Genomic DNA, 16,380 nt, shown 5'->3' with positions numbered 1-16,380 from the left:
GAAACAGAAGCAGTGGCGGAGACGATGACCCCCCACCCCAACCAAGCCTCGATTGCTTGTCCCTTCCCTCTGGACTCGCGCCCCCCCCAGATGTTGTGCCCGGTGCGGACGGCACCCCTGGCACCCCCCACGCTACGCCACTGGGCAGCAGCAGCCCAATCAGGCTCCGGGAGGGAAACATAATCAGCCAATCAGACGGGACTCATTGTGTAAATAATGTATATAAAGCCTGAGGTTTGCGGGGTTGAATTCAATCACTTTTTCTATGAGCTGAAATAATGAGCATAAAATTATTACTCAACTCTGAGTATATATCAGGGTCGCTGCAAAGCACGTGAGGCCTCAGTATTGCCTTAGTACTTCTCAGAGCTTTGAATCTGTTATGTGGAGTGTGTTGGTGCGTCTTTAGTGTGAGGGCTGGGGAAGGAGGGGTATCACATTTTGGGCTTGCTCCCTGTCCCTCCGCCCATTCAACAAAGCAGTGTGCAGCCTGTAGGTTATGGTTACCAGATATTTTTTTTCAATGAATCTGGGGCCATTTTTCTTTTTTTCTTTTTTTTGAAGCTGAGTAGCAACAGGGAGCCCATAGTGGGGATGGTGAGGCAAAACACCCTGGGCCCAAGCATACATGCATATTGTATAAAGGTGCAAAGCCCTTCTTTCGCACCCTGTGAAACACAAATGCACAGAGTTTTTTAAAACTCCCGAGCCTCCCCCGATCAGTCAAAACAAAGGAGGAAGGGGGCAGGAGATTGCACAAGACACATCATAATGGGGAGTACTGGCGAGGAAAAATGGGCGGGCGCCACGGCAGCAAGCAGCTCCTGAAGCCAGCCAGAGCCCACTGCGCTACCAGGCTGGCTCTGGGCTGCTGAGGCTGCCGTTGCCACGTTTCCCAGGGAAAGATTTGCAAATCTGGGGACATTCTGGGGACGGAATTTGTCCGGGAACAAATTTGCAAATCTGGCAACCCTACTGTAGGTTGTGTGTTGAAATACTCTTGCAGCTCACTTTTTGGTATGAGACGTTGGGCCGCCCTGAAGTGCAGGATACATAAGGGATGCAAGTGGCGCTGTGGTCTAAAACCACTGAGCCTCTGGGTTTTACCAATCAGAAGGTTGGCAGTTTGAGTGACAGAGTTCGGAAGAACGCCAGTGGAAGTCCCAGCAAAGGAAGAATGGATACAAAAACATATGGAATATGCAGAAATGGTGAAACTTACCGGAAGAATAAGAAATCAGGATAACAAACTTTTTATAAAAGAATGGAAATGGTTCCTTGAATATTTACAAAATGTAAACAGATAAGAACATTGGCAGGATTATTGTAATAACCTGCAGTTTCATAACAGTATCTATTTAAAATAGATGAATGAGCAAATTAAGTTAATTTGGATGTGCAAAAGAAGATACAGTCATACCTCATGTTACGTTTGCCTCACGTTGCACGTTTTCAGGTTGCGTCCCGCGGCGACCTAGAAGTAATGGAACAGGTTACGGTACTTCCAGGTTCCGCCGCTCGCGCACACGCGCAAAATGACGTCACATGCATGCGCAGAAGCAGCGAATTGTGACCCGCGCGTGCACAGACACACAGGCGAGGGTTGTGTTCTTTTCAGGTTGTGAACGGGCCTCCGGAACGGATCCTGTTTGCAACCAGAGGTACCACTGTAAATTTAAGGAACCGCAGAAAGAGGGGGAAGGAAGTTGAGTTTTAAATGTCAAAAGGATTGTAAAGTTAGCATAGCATAGCTGTCAACCTTCCCTTTTTTTGCGGGAAATTCCCTTATTCCAGTGCCGTTTCCCGCTGCTATCCCAGATTATTAGCTATCCCATAGACTGTCCCCAGGACAGGTGAGGCTGCTGATCCCTTATTTTCAAATCTGAAAGTTGACAGCTATGAAAGTTAGAGAAACAAAGATCATGGCCACTGGTCCCATCACCTCCTGGCAAACAGAAGGGGAAGAAATGGAGGCAGTGAGAGATTTTACTTTCTTGGGCTCCATGATCACTGCAGATGGTGACAGCAGCCACGAAATTAAAAGACGCCTGCTTCTTGGGAGAAAAGCAATGACAAACCTAGACAGCATCTTAAAAAGCAGAGACATCACCTTGCCAACAAAGGTCCGTATAGTTAAAGCTCTGCTTTTCCCAGTAGTGATGTATGGAAGTGAGAGCTGGACCATAAAGAAGGCTGATCGCCGAAGAATTGATGCTTTTGAATTATGGTGCTGGAGGAGACTCTTGAGAGTCCCATGGACTGCAAGAAGATCAAACGCATCCGTTCTTAAGGAAATCAGCCCTGAGCGCTCACTGGAAGGACAGATCCTGAAGCTGAGGCGCCAATACTTTGGCCACCTCATGAGAAGAGAAGACTCCCTGGAAAAGACCCTGATGTTGGGAAAGATGGAGGGCACAAGGAGAAGGGGACGACAGAGGACGAGATGGTGGGACAGTGTTCTCGAAGCTACCAATATGAGTCTGACCAAACTGCGGGAGGCAGTGGAGGACAGGAGTGCCTGGCGTGCTCTGGTTCAGGGGGTCACGAAGAGTCGGACACGACTAAACGACTAAACAACAACATAAACCTGAAAAACATAATATTTTTTTTTAAAAAAAAGGCTAACTAGGCAATGCTTTTTTAAAAACCATTATTAAATTTTATTTATACTAGGCCTAACTAGACCTAACTAGGCAATGCTAATGTTCACAGAGAGAGAGAGAGAGAGAGAGAGAGATGTACTAAAACTTCCCTTTCTCCATCGGAGAGGGCGCTCTTGTGCGCTCCGCGTTTCGGAGCAGCCGCGCCCTCGGGTGGATCCGCCCCGACGTGGGCCGGGCTTCCCGGGCAACCCTTCGCTCTTGGCCCGGGACGGCGCTGCGTTTCTCGGCGTGCACTCGCTGGGCGGCGGCGGCGGCGGCGGTGAGTCCGGGTCGACGGGGCGGGCGGACGGGGGTCTTCGGAGCCGGGCAGAGCTTCCCGCAGCCGTGCGCCCTGCTCGGCCTTTTCCCCGGCTCTTGGGCCCGGTGGCCCCTGGCTGAGCTCGGGCGTCGCGGTCCAAGTTCCTCCCGCCCCGTCCGCCGGGGCGCTTTTGCCCTTCGCGGGCGGCTCCCTACCCCGGCGGGGCGGCGAAGCGGCTGCTGGTGGCTCCCGGATCTCGAGTGCGAATCCTGCCGGCTGCAAGCAGCTGCCGGTTGGGCTGAGATTGTGGCGAGGCTTGAAAACGGCAGGGCTTGTGATCAAATAGCATAGAGATCATAGGGGTGCAAGGGGGTTCTGGGCATCATCTAGTCCAGCCCCCCTGCAATGGCAGGAATATGCAGCTCCCCCATGCGGGGATCGAACCTGCAACCTTGGCGTTCTCAGCGCCACGCTCTCACCAACTGAGCTCAACATGCCAGAAGATGGGCTTTTGTCTGGGGCTGGCAGGATGCTGGAGGGCAGGACCAGCCCCTTGCGGGGGGGGGGGCGTCCTTCAGCAGGGGGTGTCTGACTTTCAGCCTTGTGGAATGAGCAAGGGCTGTTAGAGTAGCGCATTGGCGGCAAGTCAGTTCCCTTGCATAATTTTGCCCCATATGAAGCATGTTGGGCAGCAACTGGTTTGCGATTTCCTAGTGCTGTTCCCATCCTCCGAAACCACATGCTAGGCTTTTCACACAAGCAGTTGACTCAGTGGAGGGGCTTTCTCCCCTTTGTGGCAAGCGGACACCTCTGGAATGAAGTGTGGGCTTGACCTGATATGTTGTTGTTGCTGCTGTTTAGTCGTGTCCGACTCTTCGTGACCCCATGGACCAGAGCACGCCAGGCACTCCTGTCTTCCACTGCCTCCCACAGTTTGGTCAAACACATGCTGGTAGCTTCGGGAACACTGTCCCACCATCTCGTCCTCTGTCGCCCCCTTCTCCTTGTGCCCTCCATCTTTCCCAACATCAGGGTCTTTTCCAGGGAGTCTTCTCTTCTCATAAGGTGGCCAAAGTATTGGAGCCTCAGCTTCAGGATCTGTCCTTCCAGTGAGCACTCGGGGCTGATTTCCTTAAGAATGGATGACCTGATATATCTGGGGCAAATCACACCGGCTGCCACCTGCTCCAGAGGACTGAGCCTTGCAAGGGAGGTGGGCACGGAAGTTCTACAGTTTAACTTGCTGGGGTGAAAGGACATCAGGTTGCAGATAAGCCGCTCCTGTGTGTTTGGACTTTGCACCTTAACGGCTCTTGGTGGGGCAACTTTACACAAGGTGAACCCGCTCGCTGTTGCTTTTTCTTCCAGGCCAGGCCTTCAAGTCCCTGGGCCCTCAACTTTGCCCAGACTTGGCTGCCGCGCAATGTGCAATTTCCTTTGTCACTGAGACACAGTAGAGGGAAAATCCTGCAAAAAGCCAGCCTCTGCCCCAGAGCACTTTATAGCTGCCTCCTGGCATCCTTTGATCTTTGTCTTCCTCCTTTCCAGTACTTCAAGCTCAGGCGGTTCCTCTGGGTGCATTGCTGGGGTTTTCAGCCTAGGATTTTTGCTCTTGTGGAAGGGGGTGTTGCTTGCGAAAAGCCTCCCTTGAGCGTATAGATTTCAACTTCATAGGCAAGTTTGGCAGATACACGGAGATCTGGGGTGGTTGGTTAAGACAGAGTGGAGTATCTGGCATGTTTGATGCAGGCATTTGGAGATAGAGAATGCCAGGGGGAAACATGCCAGTAGTTTGTAACTGTGCTTGCACCCTGGCGCATGTATGTGCTGCAACAGCAGCTCTTCATTCCTTTGATCCTGCAAGGACTTGTTGCAAAGGCATCGTCTGTCTGTCTGATCTGAACATGCGCAGATTGACACAATAATCTAGAGTCAGGAGCATTTTGGGGCACATTAATTTTATTAACAGCCACTAAAATCAGACATTGCCCTCATGGGGCTTGTTTATGGAGGAGAGATAAGATTGTTGGCCTCTGGAAAGATAGTGCTGGCTCTCATTTCTGACTCCTCAACAGGCATGTTGATGGCTCTAGCTATAATAGTAGAGAAATAAACATGTTTTTCATGGAGGTCAGAAAAATGACCAACAGCAGCATCGATAAATCTCAGGAAGGAGGGAGCTCAGTAGCAGAGGCACCACCACAGAAAAGGCCATGTTGTTTCTTGCTGTTTCATTATATTTGCATTGCTTATTGCGTTGCTTTAATTATTCTTAAACTATAAGCCATTTTACAGCTGAAAGAAGGAAGTGAAATTACTATGAGAAAAAGTAATTGATATGAACTGCCTGGGGCTACAACCCTATACAGTGGTACCTCAGGTTACAGATTACTTACTGAGGGAAAATTCCACTGAATTTTTCAGGTCTTACTTCCAAGCAAACATGGAAGTCAAGCAGGGTAGGGAGAGCGAAAGAGCAGAATATGTCCTGGGAGGAACATGCAGCTGATCCGCACCAAAACTTTGTGCATTTTAATGGAGGAGAAAACAAAGAATGTAGGCTGCAATGCAGACTGTGCTCTGCCCTCTCCAGAATATCAGCAAGGCTCATCCCTCAACTCCACTCCGTCCCTTAACCCCTTTGGTGGTTGCACCAAACGCAAATAAGACTGCCAGGTGGATGAACGCAACTCACCCCCGTTCTGAAATTAAGATTGGAGGTCAGCGAATTCGGGAGGAAGGCAGCAGAAATGCAGGTTGAGTAGAAGTTAATTAAAGGCACAGATAGTTCTGCTTACAATACAGTGGTACCTCGGGTTAAGAACTTAGAATCATAGAATCATAGAGTTGGAAGAGACCACAAGGGCCATCGAGTCCAACCCCCTGCCAAGCAGGAAACTTAATTCATTCCAGAGGTCTGTTCTTAACCTGAAACTGTTCTTAACCTGAAGCACCACTTTAGCTAATGGGGCCTCCCGCTGCTGCCGCCGCCACGCGATTTCTGTTCTCATCCTGAAGCAAAGTTCTTAACCCGAGGTACTATTTCTGGGTTAGCGGAGTCTGTAACTTGAAGCGTCTAACCTGAAGCATATGTAACCCGAGGTACCACTGTACATTTCAGTATGTTCTTCTGACCCCTTACACCCAGTGCCAACATATCAAGGGCTTTTGGCATCATTTCTCTACTTGGAGTTAGGGTAGCAATGGAACTGGAAGCCGGCTTCCGAGTTGCCGGACTGCAGAGAGCGGCTTCTGCTGGGTTTGTGCTGCTCCTTTGTATTTCTCACAGATCCCTTTCCTATTGTGCTCAGGGCCAGGAGGCTTCTTGCTGTGACCTGTTGTCTGTCTCTTGCTACCAAAGTGATGGGTGCTTGTCTCTTGGCGGGGCGGGCGCGATTCTGATTCTTGGGCTTGGGCTAACCTTCCCCTTTCCCCCTCTCCTCAGTGCCAAGATGGTGGTTCTCTCGAAGGAATACGGCTATGTGATTCTCACCGGTGCTGCCAGTTTCATCTTGGTAACACACCTTGCCATCAATGTGGGGAAAGCCCGCAAGAAATACAATGTTCAGGTGAGTTGGGGGGGGGGTTGCTGCATCAAGACTCTGGGAAGACAAGAGTACGGGCCCAGCATATCCAATATAATCTGATCATTCTGCTTATTTCCTGTGGGGTCTGTACTTCCTTTTTTCAAAGGTAAAGGTACCCCTGCCCGTACGGGCCAGTCTTGCCAGACTCTAGGGTTGTGCACTCATCTCACTCTATAGGCCGGGAGCCAGCGCTGTCCGCAGACACTTCTGGGTCACGTGGCCAGCGTGACAAGCTGCATCTGGCACACGGAACGCCATTTACCTTCCCGCTGGTAAGCGGTCCCTATTTATCTACTTGCACCCGGAGGTGCTTTCGAACTGCTAGGTTGGCAGGCGCTGGGACCGAAAGACGGGAGCGCACCCCGCCACGGGGATTCAAAGAACCATGTTTTTTCAGACCTCATGGCCAGTGGCGTGGGATTTCCCCCTTTGCTGGCTGGAATGTGGGTGGGTTTTCCCCCCCACCCTTTCCTTTGCTGCGCTCTTGAGTAAGCCATGTGCAAATGGAACAATGCAGGCAGCTATTGCTACTTTCTGCTAGGTGACATGCAGCCTCCGTGGAACCTCCATAGTCAAAGGCAGTGTACCGCTGAGATGGCTCTTCCCTTCATGTCCTGCTTGCAAAAGCCCAAATAGCATCTGGATGGCCGTTGGTGGAAACGGCCTAGATAGACCTTGAATCTGTTCCAGTTCTACTGTTTGCACGCATTATGTAGGCAGGCCTTAAATCCCCCACGGAGAGCCTCAAGGTCCATGAATAGCGACACCCTAGTGGTCCCGGGACCTAAGGAAGTCAGATTAGCCTCAACCAGAGCCAGGGCCTTTTCAACACTGGCTCCGGCCTGGTGGAACGCTCTGTCTCATGAGACCAGGGCCCTGCAGGATCTGATTTCTTCTTTCCGCAGGGCCTGTAAGACAGAGTTGTTCTGCCTGGCCTTTGGCTTGGAGCCAATTTGATTCCCTCCCCCTCTTTTTTTCCTTTCTCCTCCTGTGATAAGGCTGCATTTTAATATTTTAATGTTGTATTTTAATTTTGTTTTTAAGTTGTATTCATTCGACTTGTTTTTATTATTGGTTGTTAGCCGCCCTGAGCCCAGCCTTGGCTAGGGAGGGTGGGGTATAAATAAAAAATTATTATTATTATTATTATTATTATTATTATTATTATTATTATTAAAGGTGGCTCGGGGCATCCTTGACAATAGATTTGATCTTCACATCATAGCTCTCTCTGGTTTTTCAATCTGTGAGGACTTGGGCAAGGAATTTGGGAGTTGGCTTTTGCAAACGCCCGCAGCTGGCAGCGCTGCACAAATGTTTCTAATCTGAAAGCTGCCGCAGGGGGAACGAGCTGTATCGCCGCTCTTGCTAGTGTGATTCTCAGCTGCTAGCATCGCTTGGGGAGAAGATGAGCCGCTTTGCAGGGGTCTCCGAAACAGAGGAGTCTTGTTAGAGACCCTCCGCTCCAATTTGTGCACAGAAAAAACTTCCTCTCCTCTTCCTGGAAGGCTTTGGTGCCGCAGTTAGGAAGGAGGCCAGAGGGTGTGTCTGCTCTGCTCTCCATCGGTGAGTCATAAGCCCCTCTGAAAACAACTGGAGCCGGGCTTTGTGAATGGTTTCTCGTGGCTCAGGGATGGGTGGGGGACTTCAGCCACAAGACTGGGTTAGTTAACTCCTGCAAAGAGCCTTTGAAATGAGCTTTGCAGGCAAACATAAAGGGAGAAGAAGCAACTTGGGAGGGGAGGGTTGCTCCTGTTGTGTTTGGGCTCTTATTCCCCCTTGTGGCGAGTGACCTGGCTTGTCTCACCTGCTACTGTTTGCTGAACCCTTCGTTGACTTTTGCTTGAGATACCATGGCTGCTTCTGGGTCTGGGGAAAAAGAGAGTTTCTTCCTCTGCTGCCACGGTGGGAAGGCTTGTAGCAGAAGGCAAGGGAAAGATGGAAGGAAACAGCAGGAAAGTCTCACACAGACACAAAGTTTTAATTCACCCGCCTGACATGGTATGTCTATGAATGTGTGTTTCCGGCAAAGTGCAAAACAGAAGCCCAATCAGTCAGTAGCTACTATAGCTCCATTCTGTGTGTGCCCATTGGGTGTGGGAATAGAGTAACACATTGGTCACTAGGTAGCACGTGGAACACTTAAACGGCTCAGGACCGCAATACCTCAAGGACCGCCTCTTTCCATATGAACCTACCCGGACCCTGAGATCATCTTCTGAGGCCCTCCTTCGTGTGCCTCCTCCTTGAGAGGCCCGAAGGGTGGCAACAAAAGAACGGGGCCTTCTCTGCAGTGGCCCCTGCCTGTGGAATGCTCTCCCCAGGGAGGTTCGCCTGACGCCTTCATTATACACCTTTAGGTGCCAGGCAGAAATGTTCCGTTTTAACCAGGCCTTTGGTTGATCTGATTGACATCCTATGCCCTTTTAAAATGTGGCTTTTTTGTGGGGGGCTATTGGGTTGTTGTTTTTATTTTTATTATGTATTTTGTGGTTTTATATTTTGACATTTATTTATTATTATATAATAATATTACATAATATTTATAATTATTATTTTATTCTGTGAACCACCCTGAGACCCCCAGGTATAGGGCGGTATATAAATTACAACAATAACAACAACAACAACATTTTTCTCCTCCAACTCCACAGTTGATGAGGTGTGGACATTTATGTTCTTTCTTTCTTTCTTTCTTTCTTTCTTTCTTTCTTTCTTTCTTTCTTTCTCTCTCTCTCTCTCTCTCTCTCTCTCTCTTTCTCTCTCCCCCTTCCCTCACTAACCTCCCTCAAAAGTACCCAAACATGTACAGCACAGACCCTGAAAATGGACATCTCTTCAACTGTATCCAGAGGGCACACCAGAACACGTGAGTAGCCCTTGGCACAAGGAGTTTAATTTTGGTTTCTTAAGTGTTTAATCCCTCGACTGGTGCAGCTGCTGCTGCTTTGGGAAACCATTCTCAGTGCAGCAATCCCTGCCGTGCTGCCTGTAGCAGCCGTGATAAAAACACTTGAGGAAATCCATATTCTAAACGCCTGTCCGCCCCCCCTGCAATGCAGGAATCTCAGCAAAAGCATCCCTGAGAGATGGCCATCAAACCTCTGCTTAAAAACCTCCAAGGAAGGAGAATCCAACATCTTCCAAGGGAGTTGAATGGCCCTTACCATCAGAAAGTTCTTCCTGGTGTTTAGCTGGAATCTCCTTTCTTGTAACCTGAAGCCATGGGTTCGAGTCTTACCCTCCAGAGCAGGAGAAACAAGCCTGTTCCCTCTTCCGTGTGTCAGCCCTTGAGATTGCCTTTTGACTGTCGAGTGTCTTGCTGCGGCCAGTGGCTTGTCAGCAAAAGGCTTGTCGGAGGCAGGTGGTTCAGGAGTCTGCATTGCTGGAGCAGAGAGCTCATGCAACAGCCAGGAAGGTGAGTTACCGAATCCCGGGGAAATTTCCAGCTTGTGGAAGCGAAATTTTGCTGACCTTTCCTGCCGAGAGAGAGCATGCGATTCCTACATCAATATATGTTGGGAGTCCCTGTCTTTGGACCTTTGCACATCAACTGTGTACCTGCCTCGGCCTTCGTATTCTCCCCTTTATATACCAATCCTTGATATTCTGCTCTGAACCTCCTCTTACCGTATTTTTCACTCCATAAGACGCACCTGACCATAAGACGCACCTAGTTTTTAGAGGAGGAAAACAAGAAAAATAACACTCTGAATGAAACAGTGGGTGTATAATTTTTGTGGTTTATGCTGTGGCAGCCTCCTTTATCGCTAGAGTCCCTTATCTCCCCTCCCGATCACTTGCTGCTCAGCAGCTTTATTTCAACACCCCCTTCCCTCTTTCTAAAAAAAGAAGAAGCATGATCTGCTTTTCGCCCCTGGGCAATTTGGCTCCAGGTACCACGCATTCACTCCATAAGACGCACAGACATTTCCCCTTACTTTTTAGGAGGAAAAAAGTGTGTCTTATGGAGCGAAAAATACAGTAATTCATGTGTGCACATCCCAGAGGTTGGAATGGGGAAGATGCAATAAGGAATATACTGTGCAATAAGGGATACACTCCATGGTGCCCTGACAGAGCTGCAGAGGCCTGACTTTTCCCGTAACAGGAAGGAATCATTGCAAGCGTGCAAATTATTCAGGGACAGCTGTGAAATCTGCCTTCTTCCTTGCAGTCTCTTGTTAAGAATGATGTCCTGGTCTCTGACACCAGCTGGCACGAATGAGGGAGCTCATTCCAGGCCATTTAAAAACAGATACAAAGCCACAATGCACACACCTGTCTCTGTTCTTGCAGGTTAGAAGTGTATTCCTCCTTCTTATTCTTTCTTGGAGTGAGCGGAGTCTACTTCCCGGTAAGTACCAAGATGAGAGACTTTGGGGTTTGTTTTCCCCCAGCCTGCTCAGTGGGAGCAAAGCCGTGTGTGACTGCGAAGCCCAAGGTACTTGATTCCCTGCTGAAGTTTCTCTGGAACAGAGCTCAGCAACATCCATACAGTGTGGTGTAGTGGTTAAGAGCGGCAGACTCGTAATCTGGTGAACTGGGTTTGATTCCCCGCTCCTCCACATGCAACTGCTGGGTGACCTTGGGCTAGTCACACTTCTCTCTGAAGATTTTAATGTTTAATAGGTTATTGTATTTTAGTCTTCTGTTGGAGGCCACCCAGAGTGGCTGGGGAAACCCAGCCAGATGGGTGAGGTATAAATAATAAAAAATTATTATATTATTATCTCTCTGCCTCACTCACCTCACAGAGTGTTTGTTGTGGGGGAGGAAGGGAAACGAGATTGTTAGCCGCTTTGAGACTCCTTAGGGTAGTGATAAAGCGGGATATCAAATCCCAGGAGGACTCCAAAACTTGTTTACAGGAGAGTGTAATCAAGTCCAGAAAAGGCAGTTGACCAGTTTCCTGGACACAGGAACCACCGCTCAACTGGGTCTCTGCCTTCTCAGGACTGAAACGCCTCTTATTGGTTCCCATTCTGCACTCCACTGTGTCCAGGCAGCTGCTCCTGATTCAAACGTTGCCATAGAATTGTTGCAAGGGACCCCAAGGGTCATCCAGTCCAACCCCCTGCAATGCAGAGATCTCAAACTAAAGCATCCATGACAGATGGCCACCCAACCTCTGCCTAAAAACGTCTAAGGGAGGAGAACCCACTGCCATCCGAGGAGAGTCCGTTCCACCGTCGGAACAGCTCTCAGTGTCATCATACTGATGACCACTCCCTCCAAAACCTCTAGTGACTCCCCCTGTTTATTATTAATAATAATAATAATAATAATAATAATAATAATAATAATAATAATAATATATTATTATTTATACCCTGTCCATCTGGTTGGGCTTCCCCAGCCACTTTTGGTGGCTTCCAACAAAATATTAAAATACAGTAATGTATCAAACATTAAAAGCTTCCCTAAACAGGGCTGCCTTCAGATGTCTTCTAAAAGTCATACAGATGTTAAAACAAAACTGGGGACAAAATGGAAGCTGATGTCCTCTTCCCTGTTGCACATTCATATCAGCACCAGACCCCTCAGTGAGCAGTGACTGTTTCTGCTTTTTCCCCCAGCGGGTCGCTACAGGACTCGGTGCATCTTGGATCATCGGAAGACTGCTTTATGCTTACGGCTACTACACAGGAGGTGGGTTTATGGGGCTGGTTAAACGCAATCCATTCGCCGCCTGCAGAGCTGCTCCGATTGGACAGTTTCCCTTGGATTCCCAATTGGATCTGTTGCCAAACTCTTCCATGCAGTGTGCAAGAGCTTGGAAACCAGGAACGGTCTATCTTATGCTCCCCCCCCCCTAAGGGTAGGAAGCAATGTTTAGAATGAAAATAGTGGGATTTTATCCCATTATGCCATGGGTAGGCAAACTAAGGCCCAGGGGCCGGATCCGGCCCAATCGCCTTCCTAATCCAGCTGGCAGACTGTCCGGGAATCAGTGTGTTTTTACATGAGTAGAATGTGCCCTTTTATTTAAAATGCATCTCTGGGTTATTTGTGGGGCATAGGAATTCGTTCATTTTTCCCCCTCCAAAATATAGTCCGGCTCCCCACAAGGTCTGAGGGACAGTGGACTGGCCCCCTGCTGAAAAAGTTTGCTGACCCCTGCTTACGCAGTGCCTTAACTCCATCCTCCTTTGCCAGAAAAAGAGAAAGCCCTATACATTCTCTGGAGCACATACAGTGGTACCTCGGGTTACATACGCTTCAGGTTACAGACTCTGCTAACCCAGAAATAGTGCTTCAGGTTAAGAACTTTGCTTCAGGATGAGAACAGAAATTGTGCTCCGGTGGCGCAGCAGCAGCTGGAGGCCCCATTAGCTAAAGTCGTGCTTCAAGTTAAGAACAGTTTCAGGTTAAGTACGGACCTCCAGAGCGAATTAAGTACTTAACCCGAGGTACCACTGTACTGAAGTGTTGACTCAAGAGTAGAGAAGCACACTGATAATTTCATTTCTTTTCTTTTTGCTTTTTTTTTTGCAAACCGCTTTGGGGTGGTGGTGGTGGTTTTACAATCAAGCAGCATATAAATTTTGGGAAATCAATAAAATAAATATTTCACATATGGAACAGTAGATGATGTACACAGGGGGTCTCAAGGTTGCACACATACCCCCCCTCCAAACACACCCCGAAATCTCAAAACTACCAGACTTCTCCCTGCTTAGAATCAGCAAGGTTGCTGGTTTTCGTTATCAAATTTATTTATTTGTAAAATGCTTATAGACCACCTTCTCATGCATAACATCAAGGCAGTGTGCAACATTATTTTACAAATACATTGTTGTGGTTGGTTGTCATCCACCTGTCTTGAGAGACAGTGGAGTGCACCTTCCAGAGTGAATTCAAACAGCTAGAGAATCACAGCGCCTGCTGTGGCTGCAGAGACTGGTAACTCGTAACTGCTGCCTCCTGCATTGTTTTTCCTTCATTAGCAGGACCAAAGTGACCTCTCTGGGGTGCAAGCCTGGGCAGTGTGCAGGGAGGTCCTCTCTGGAAGGTGTGAGAAGGAGCAGTCTAGGAAAGCAGAAATAGTAGTTCATGAACGTGTGTCCTGCTGACATTTGGCCGCCAAAGCCTCTAACTTTTTGTATTGAAGCCTGTGTCTTGCCTTTGATAGGATATCTTGAAGGGGACGGTAAAAAATTAAAACCTCATGTTTTAGAGCAGGCATAGGCAAACTTGGCCCTCTAGATGTTTTTTGAGACTACAATTCCCATCATCCCTGACCACTGGTCCTGTTGGCTAGGGATGATGGGAGTTGTAGTCCCAAAACATCTGGAGGGCTGAGTTTGCCTGTGTCTGTTTCAGAGGTACAAAACAACCACTGAGACGTTTATCCTAGGTAGATTGCAGTACAGTGGACGCTCAGGTTGCGAACGTGATCCGTGCGGGATGCACATTCGCAACCCGCATCTGCGCACGCACGGGTTGCGATTTGGTGCTTCTGCGCAAAGCGTGATTTAGCACTTCTGCACGTGCGCGACCGCCGAAACCCGGAAGTAACCGGTTCCAGTACTTCCGGGTTTCGGCGGTCCGCAACCCGAAAAAACGCAATCTGAAGCGGCTGTAACCCGAGGTATGACTGTATACTGTGCACACCAACTGCCCTTTCTCCATCCTGCACACTTTGAAAGTTTTGGCACTCTGGCTGGGTAGCTGAAAAGACAGGCTTCTTGCAACAAGTGAAGCTGGGATATTAGCTGTTCACCTTGCTTCTCATACTGAGAGTGAGTCCTGTGAACCTCACCTTTTCCTTACAGATCCCAAGAAACGAAACCGAGGAGTCCTCGGCTCTTTGGCGCTTCTCGGATTGGCAGGGACCACCGTTTACTCTGCTTTGGTGCATCTTGGCTGGGTGTGCGATCACTAGATGACACCTCCTCTATGGCTTCCTGGGAAGCCTTTAAATCTTTCAATAATGCAATTATATTTTAATTATTAAAAAAATCAAATAAAAGCCAACACTAACCATAACTGCTCTCTTTCCCTTCATTCTTGGTATGATCTGTTTGTAAGCCTTATTCCTCTCTACAACAGACACTTTCCTGTGGCCAAGAGCTCTAGCCCTGCACAGGCAGCGCATGGTAAAAACTGTGGTTATTTTCTAATTATTATTAAATTAAATAATAATTTGAAAAAATGAGTGGGGGGTGCTCGTAATCTCACTGTATACAAGTTGTACAAGTGACAATGAAATATTTCAGTTCAATTATTGAATTAATATACCGCCCTATATCCAGAGTTCTCAGGGCGGTTCACAGAAAAGATCACAATATATAAATTCAAAATAAAAACAATAACCCAATAACAGCCCCCCCCCCAAAAAAAAACGATCCACATTTTAAAAGGGCATAGGATCAGGTCAACCAAAGGCCTGGTTAAAAAGGCACACTTTTGCCTGGCACCTAAAGGTGTATAATGAAGGCGCCTGGCAAACTTCCCTGGGGAGAGCATTCCACGCATGGGGGCCACTGCAGAGCAGGCCCCGTTTTTGTGCTGCCACCCTCCGGACCTCTCGAGGAGGAGGCACACAAGTTGGTGATGCTTGGCAGACGGGTGTGGAAGACCTGCCAGGGTGAACATGCCCCGTGGAATTGTATGCTTAAGGACATAAGACGAGCAGATCTAGTCCAGCAAATTCTGTTCTCAGAGTGGCCAACCCAATGCTTCTGAGAAGAAGAAGAAGAGTTTGGATTTGATATCCCGCTTTATCACTACCTGAAGGAGTCTCAAAGCGGCTAACATTCTCCTTTCCCTTCCTCCCCCACAACAAACACTCTGTGAGGTGAGTGGGGCTGAGAGACTTCAGAGAAGTGTGACTGGCCCAAGGTCACCCAGCAGCTGAATGCGGAGGAGCGGGGAAGCGAACCCAGTTCACCAGATTACGAGTCCACTGCTCTTAACTACAACACCACATGGTGTAGCCCACACGGAGCCCGTGACTAGATCAGCGCTCTCCCCCCAACTGGTTCTCGGATGCACGTTGCCTCTGACATAGTACTGCCCCGTGACTAGATCTTTTTTTTAAAAAAAAGATATTTATTAAAATTTTCAATTTTTATACAAACACAAAACAAACAAAAAAAAATTAAAAACACATATAGTTCACAATACTTAATTTTCAATGACATATTTCCCTGACCTCCTCATACCTCCCCTTCTTGTAGTCCAGTTCAAATTATTTGTTCAGCAAATCCTTACCTCAAAGCATTACAGCTTATAAAAACACCTTATTTTCTATCCGACATCTTAGGTTATTATAACCTTAAATTTTTACTTATAGAAAACCATTTTTTCACATTCCTTTATACCATTACAGCTAGAAACCACTTAATTTCAATCCAGCATCATTCAACATTCCTTAATTTTACAATATTTCTGTAAATAGTCCTTAAATTTTTTCCAATCTTCTTCTGCCAACTCTTCTCCCTGGTCACGGATTCTGCCAGTCATTTCTGCCAATCCCATACAGTCAATCAGCTTCATCTGCCATTCTTCCAGAGTTGGTAAATCTTGCGTCTTCCAATACTTTGCAATGAGTATTCTTGCTGCTGTTGTGGCATACATAAAAAACGTTCTATCCTTCTTTGACACCAATTGGCCGACCATGCCCAAGAGAAAGGCCTCTGGTTTCTTCAAGAAGGTATATTTAAATACCTTTTTCAATTCATTATATATCATTTCCCAGAAAGCCTTAATCCTGGCTGCCCCGTGACTAGATCAGCGCTCTCCCCCCAACTGGTTCTCGGATGCACGTTGCCTCTGACATAGTACTGCCCTCTTGAATCTCCATGGCATCTGCCCACCTGAGTTTCCCCATAGCTGCTCTCACACGGCATAATCCAACTTGAAATTTTATGCCGAATCTTGGAGA

The 16,380-nt window shown here is 48.0% G+C and overlaps 1 protein-coding gene and 1 non-coding gene across 4 annotated transcripts; one reads left to right on the top strand and one right to left on the bottom strand.

Annotated features, from left to right (window-relative positions):
• The first annotated feature begins 2,844 nt into the window (after positions 1 to 2,844).
• MGST3 (microsomal glutathione S-transferase 3) lies at positions 2,845 to 14,480 on the top strand. Of its 3 annotated transcripts, none has more exons than XM_053391351.1 (6): positions 2,845 to 2,932; positions 6,354 to 6,470; positions 9,284 to 9,357; positions 10,788 to 10,845; positions 12,068 to 12,140; positions 14,267 to 14,480. In XM_053391351.1, exons 2-6 carry the CDS (start codon positions 6,354 to 6,356, stop codon positions 14,374 to 14,376), a joined length of 432 nt encoding a protein of 143 aa, XP_053247326.1. In that variant the 5' UTR covers positions 2,845 to 2,932; the 3' UTR covers positions 14,377 to 14,480. The 3 variants fall into 3 exon arrangements, with proteins under 3 accessions (XP_053247326.1, XP_053247327.1, XP_053247324.1); XM_053391349.1 differs by lacking the exon at positions 2,845 to 2,932 and adding an exon at positions 4,436 to 4,575 and having other exon boundaries at positions 6,347 to 6,470; XM_053391352.1 differs by lacking the exons at positions 2,845 to 2,932; positions 9,284 to 9,357 and adding an exon at positions 4,431 to 4,575 and having other exon boundaries at positions 6,347 to 6,470.
• On the bottom strand, positions 3,321 to 3,399 carry TRNAL-GAG (transfer RNA leucine (anticodon GAG)). The gene has a single exon. It is a non-coding gene; the product is annotated as a tRNA-Leu (tRNA).
• Positions 14,481 to 16,380: the final 1,900 nt, after the last annotated feature.

This window comes from Podarcis raffonei, chromosome 6, assembly GCF_027172205.1.
Source record: "Podarcis raffonei isolate rPodRaf1 chromosome 6, rPodRaf1.pri, whole genome shotgun sequence".
Classification (NCBI taxonomy): Eukaryota; Metazoa; Chordata; class Lepidosauria; order Squamata; family Lacertidae; genus Podarcis; species Podarcis raffonei.
This window is presented reverse-complemented; position numbering and strand designations above follow the sequence as displayed.

Coding starts and splice junctions, on each gene's coding strand:
- MGST3 (XM_053391351.1), top strand. CDS start 6,354: ATGGTGGTTCTCTCGAAGGAATACGGCTATGTGATTCTCACCGGTGCT. Junction 6,471..9,283: donor GCAAGAAATACAATGTTCAG/GTGAGTTGGGGG, acceptor CTCCCTCAAAAG/TACCCAAACATGTACAGCAC. Junction 12,141..14,266: donor TTACGGCTACTACACAGGAG/GTGGGTTTATGG, acceptor TTTTCCTTACAG/ATCCCAAGAAACGAAACCGA.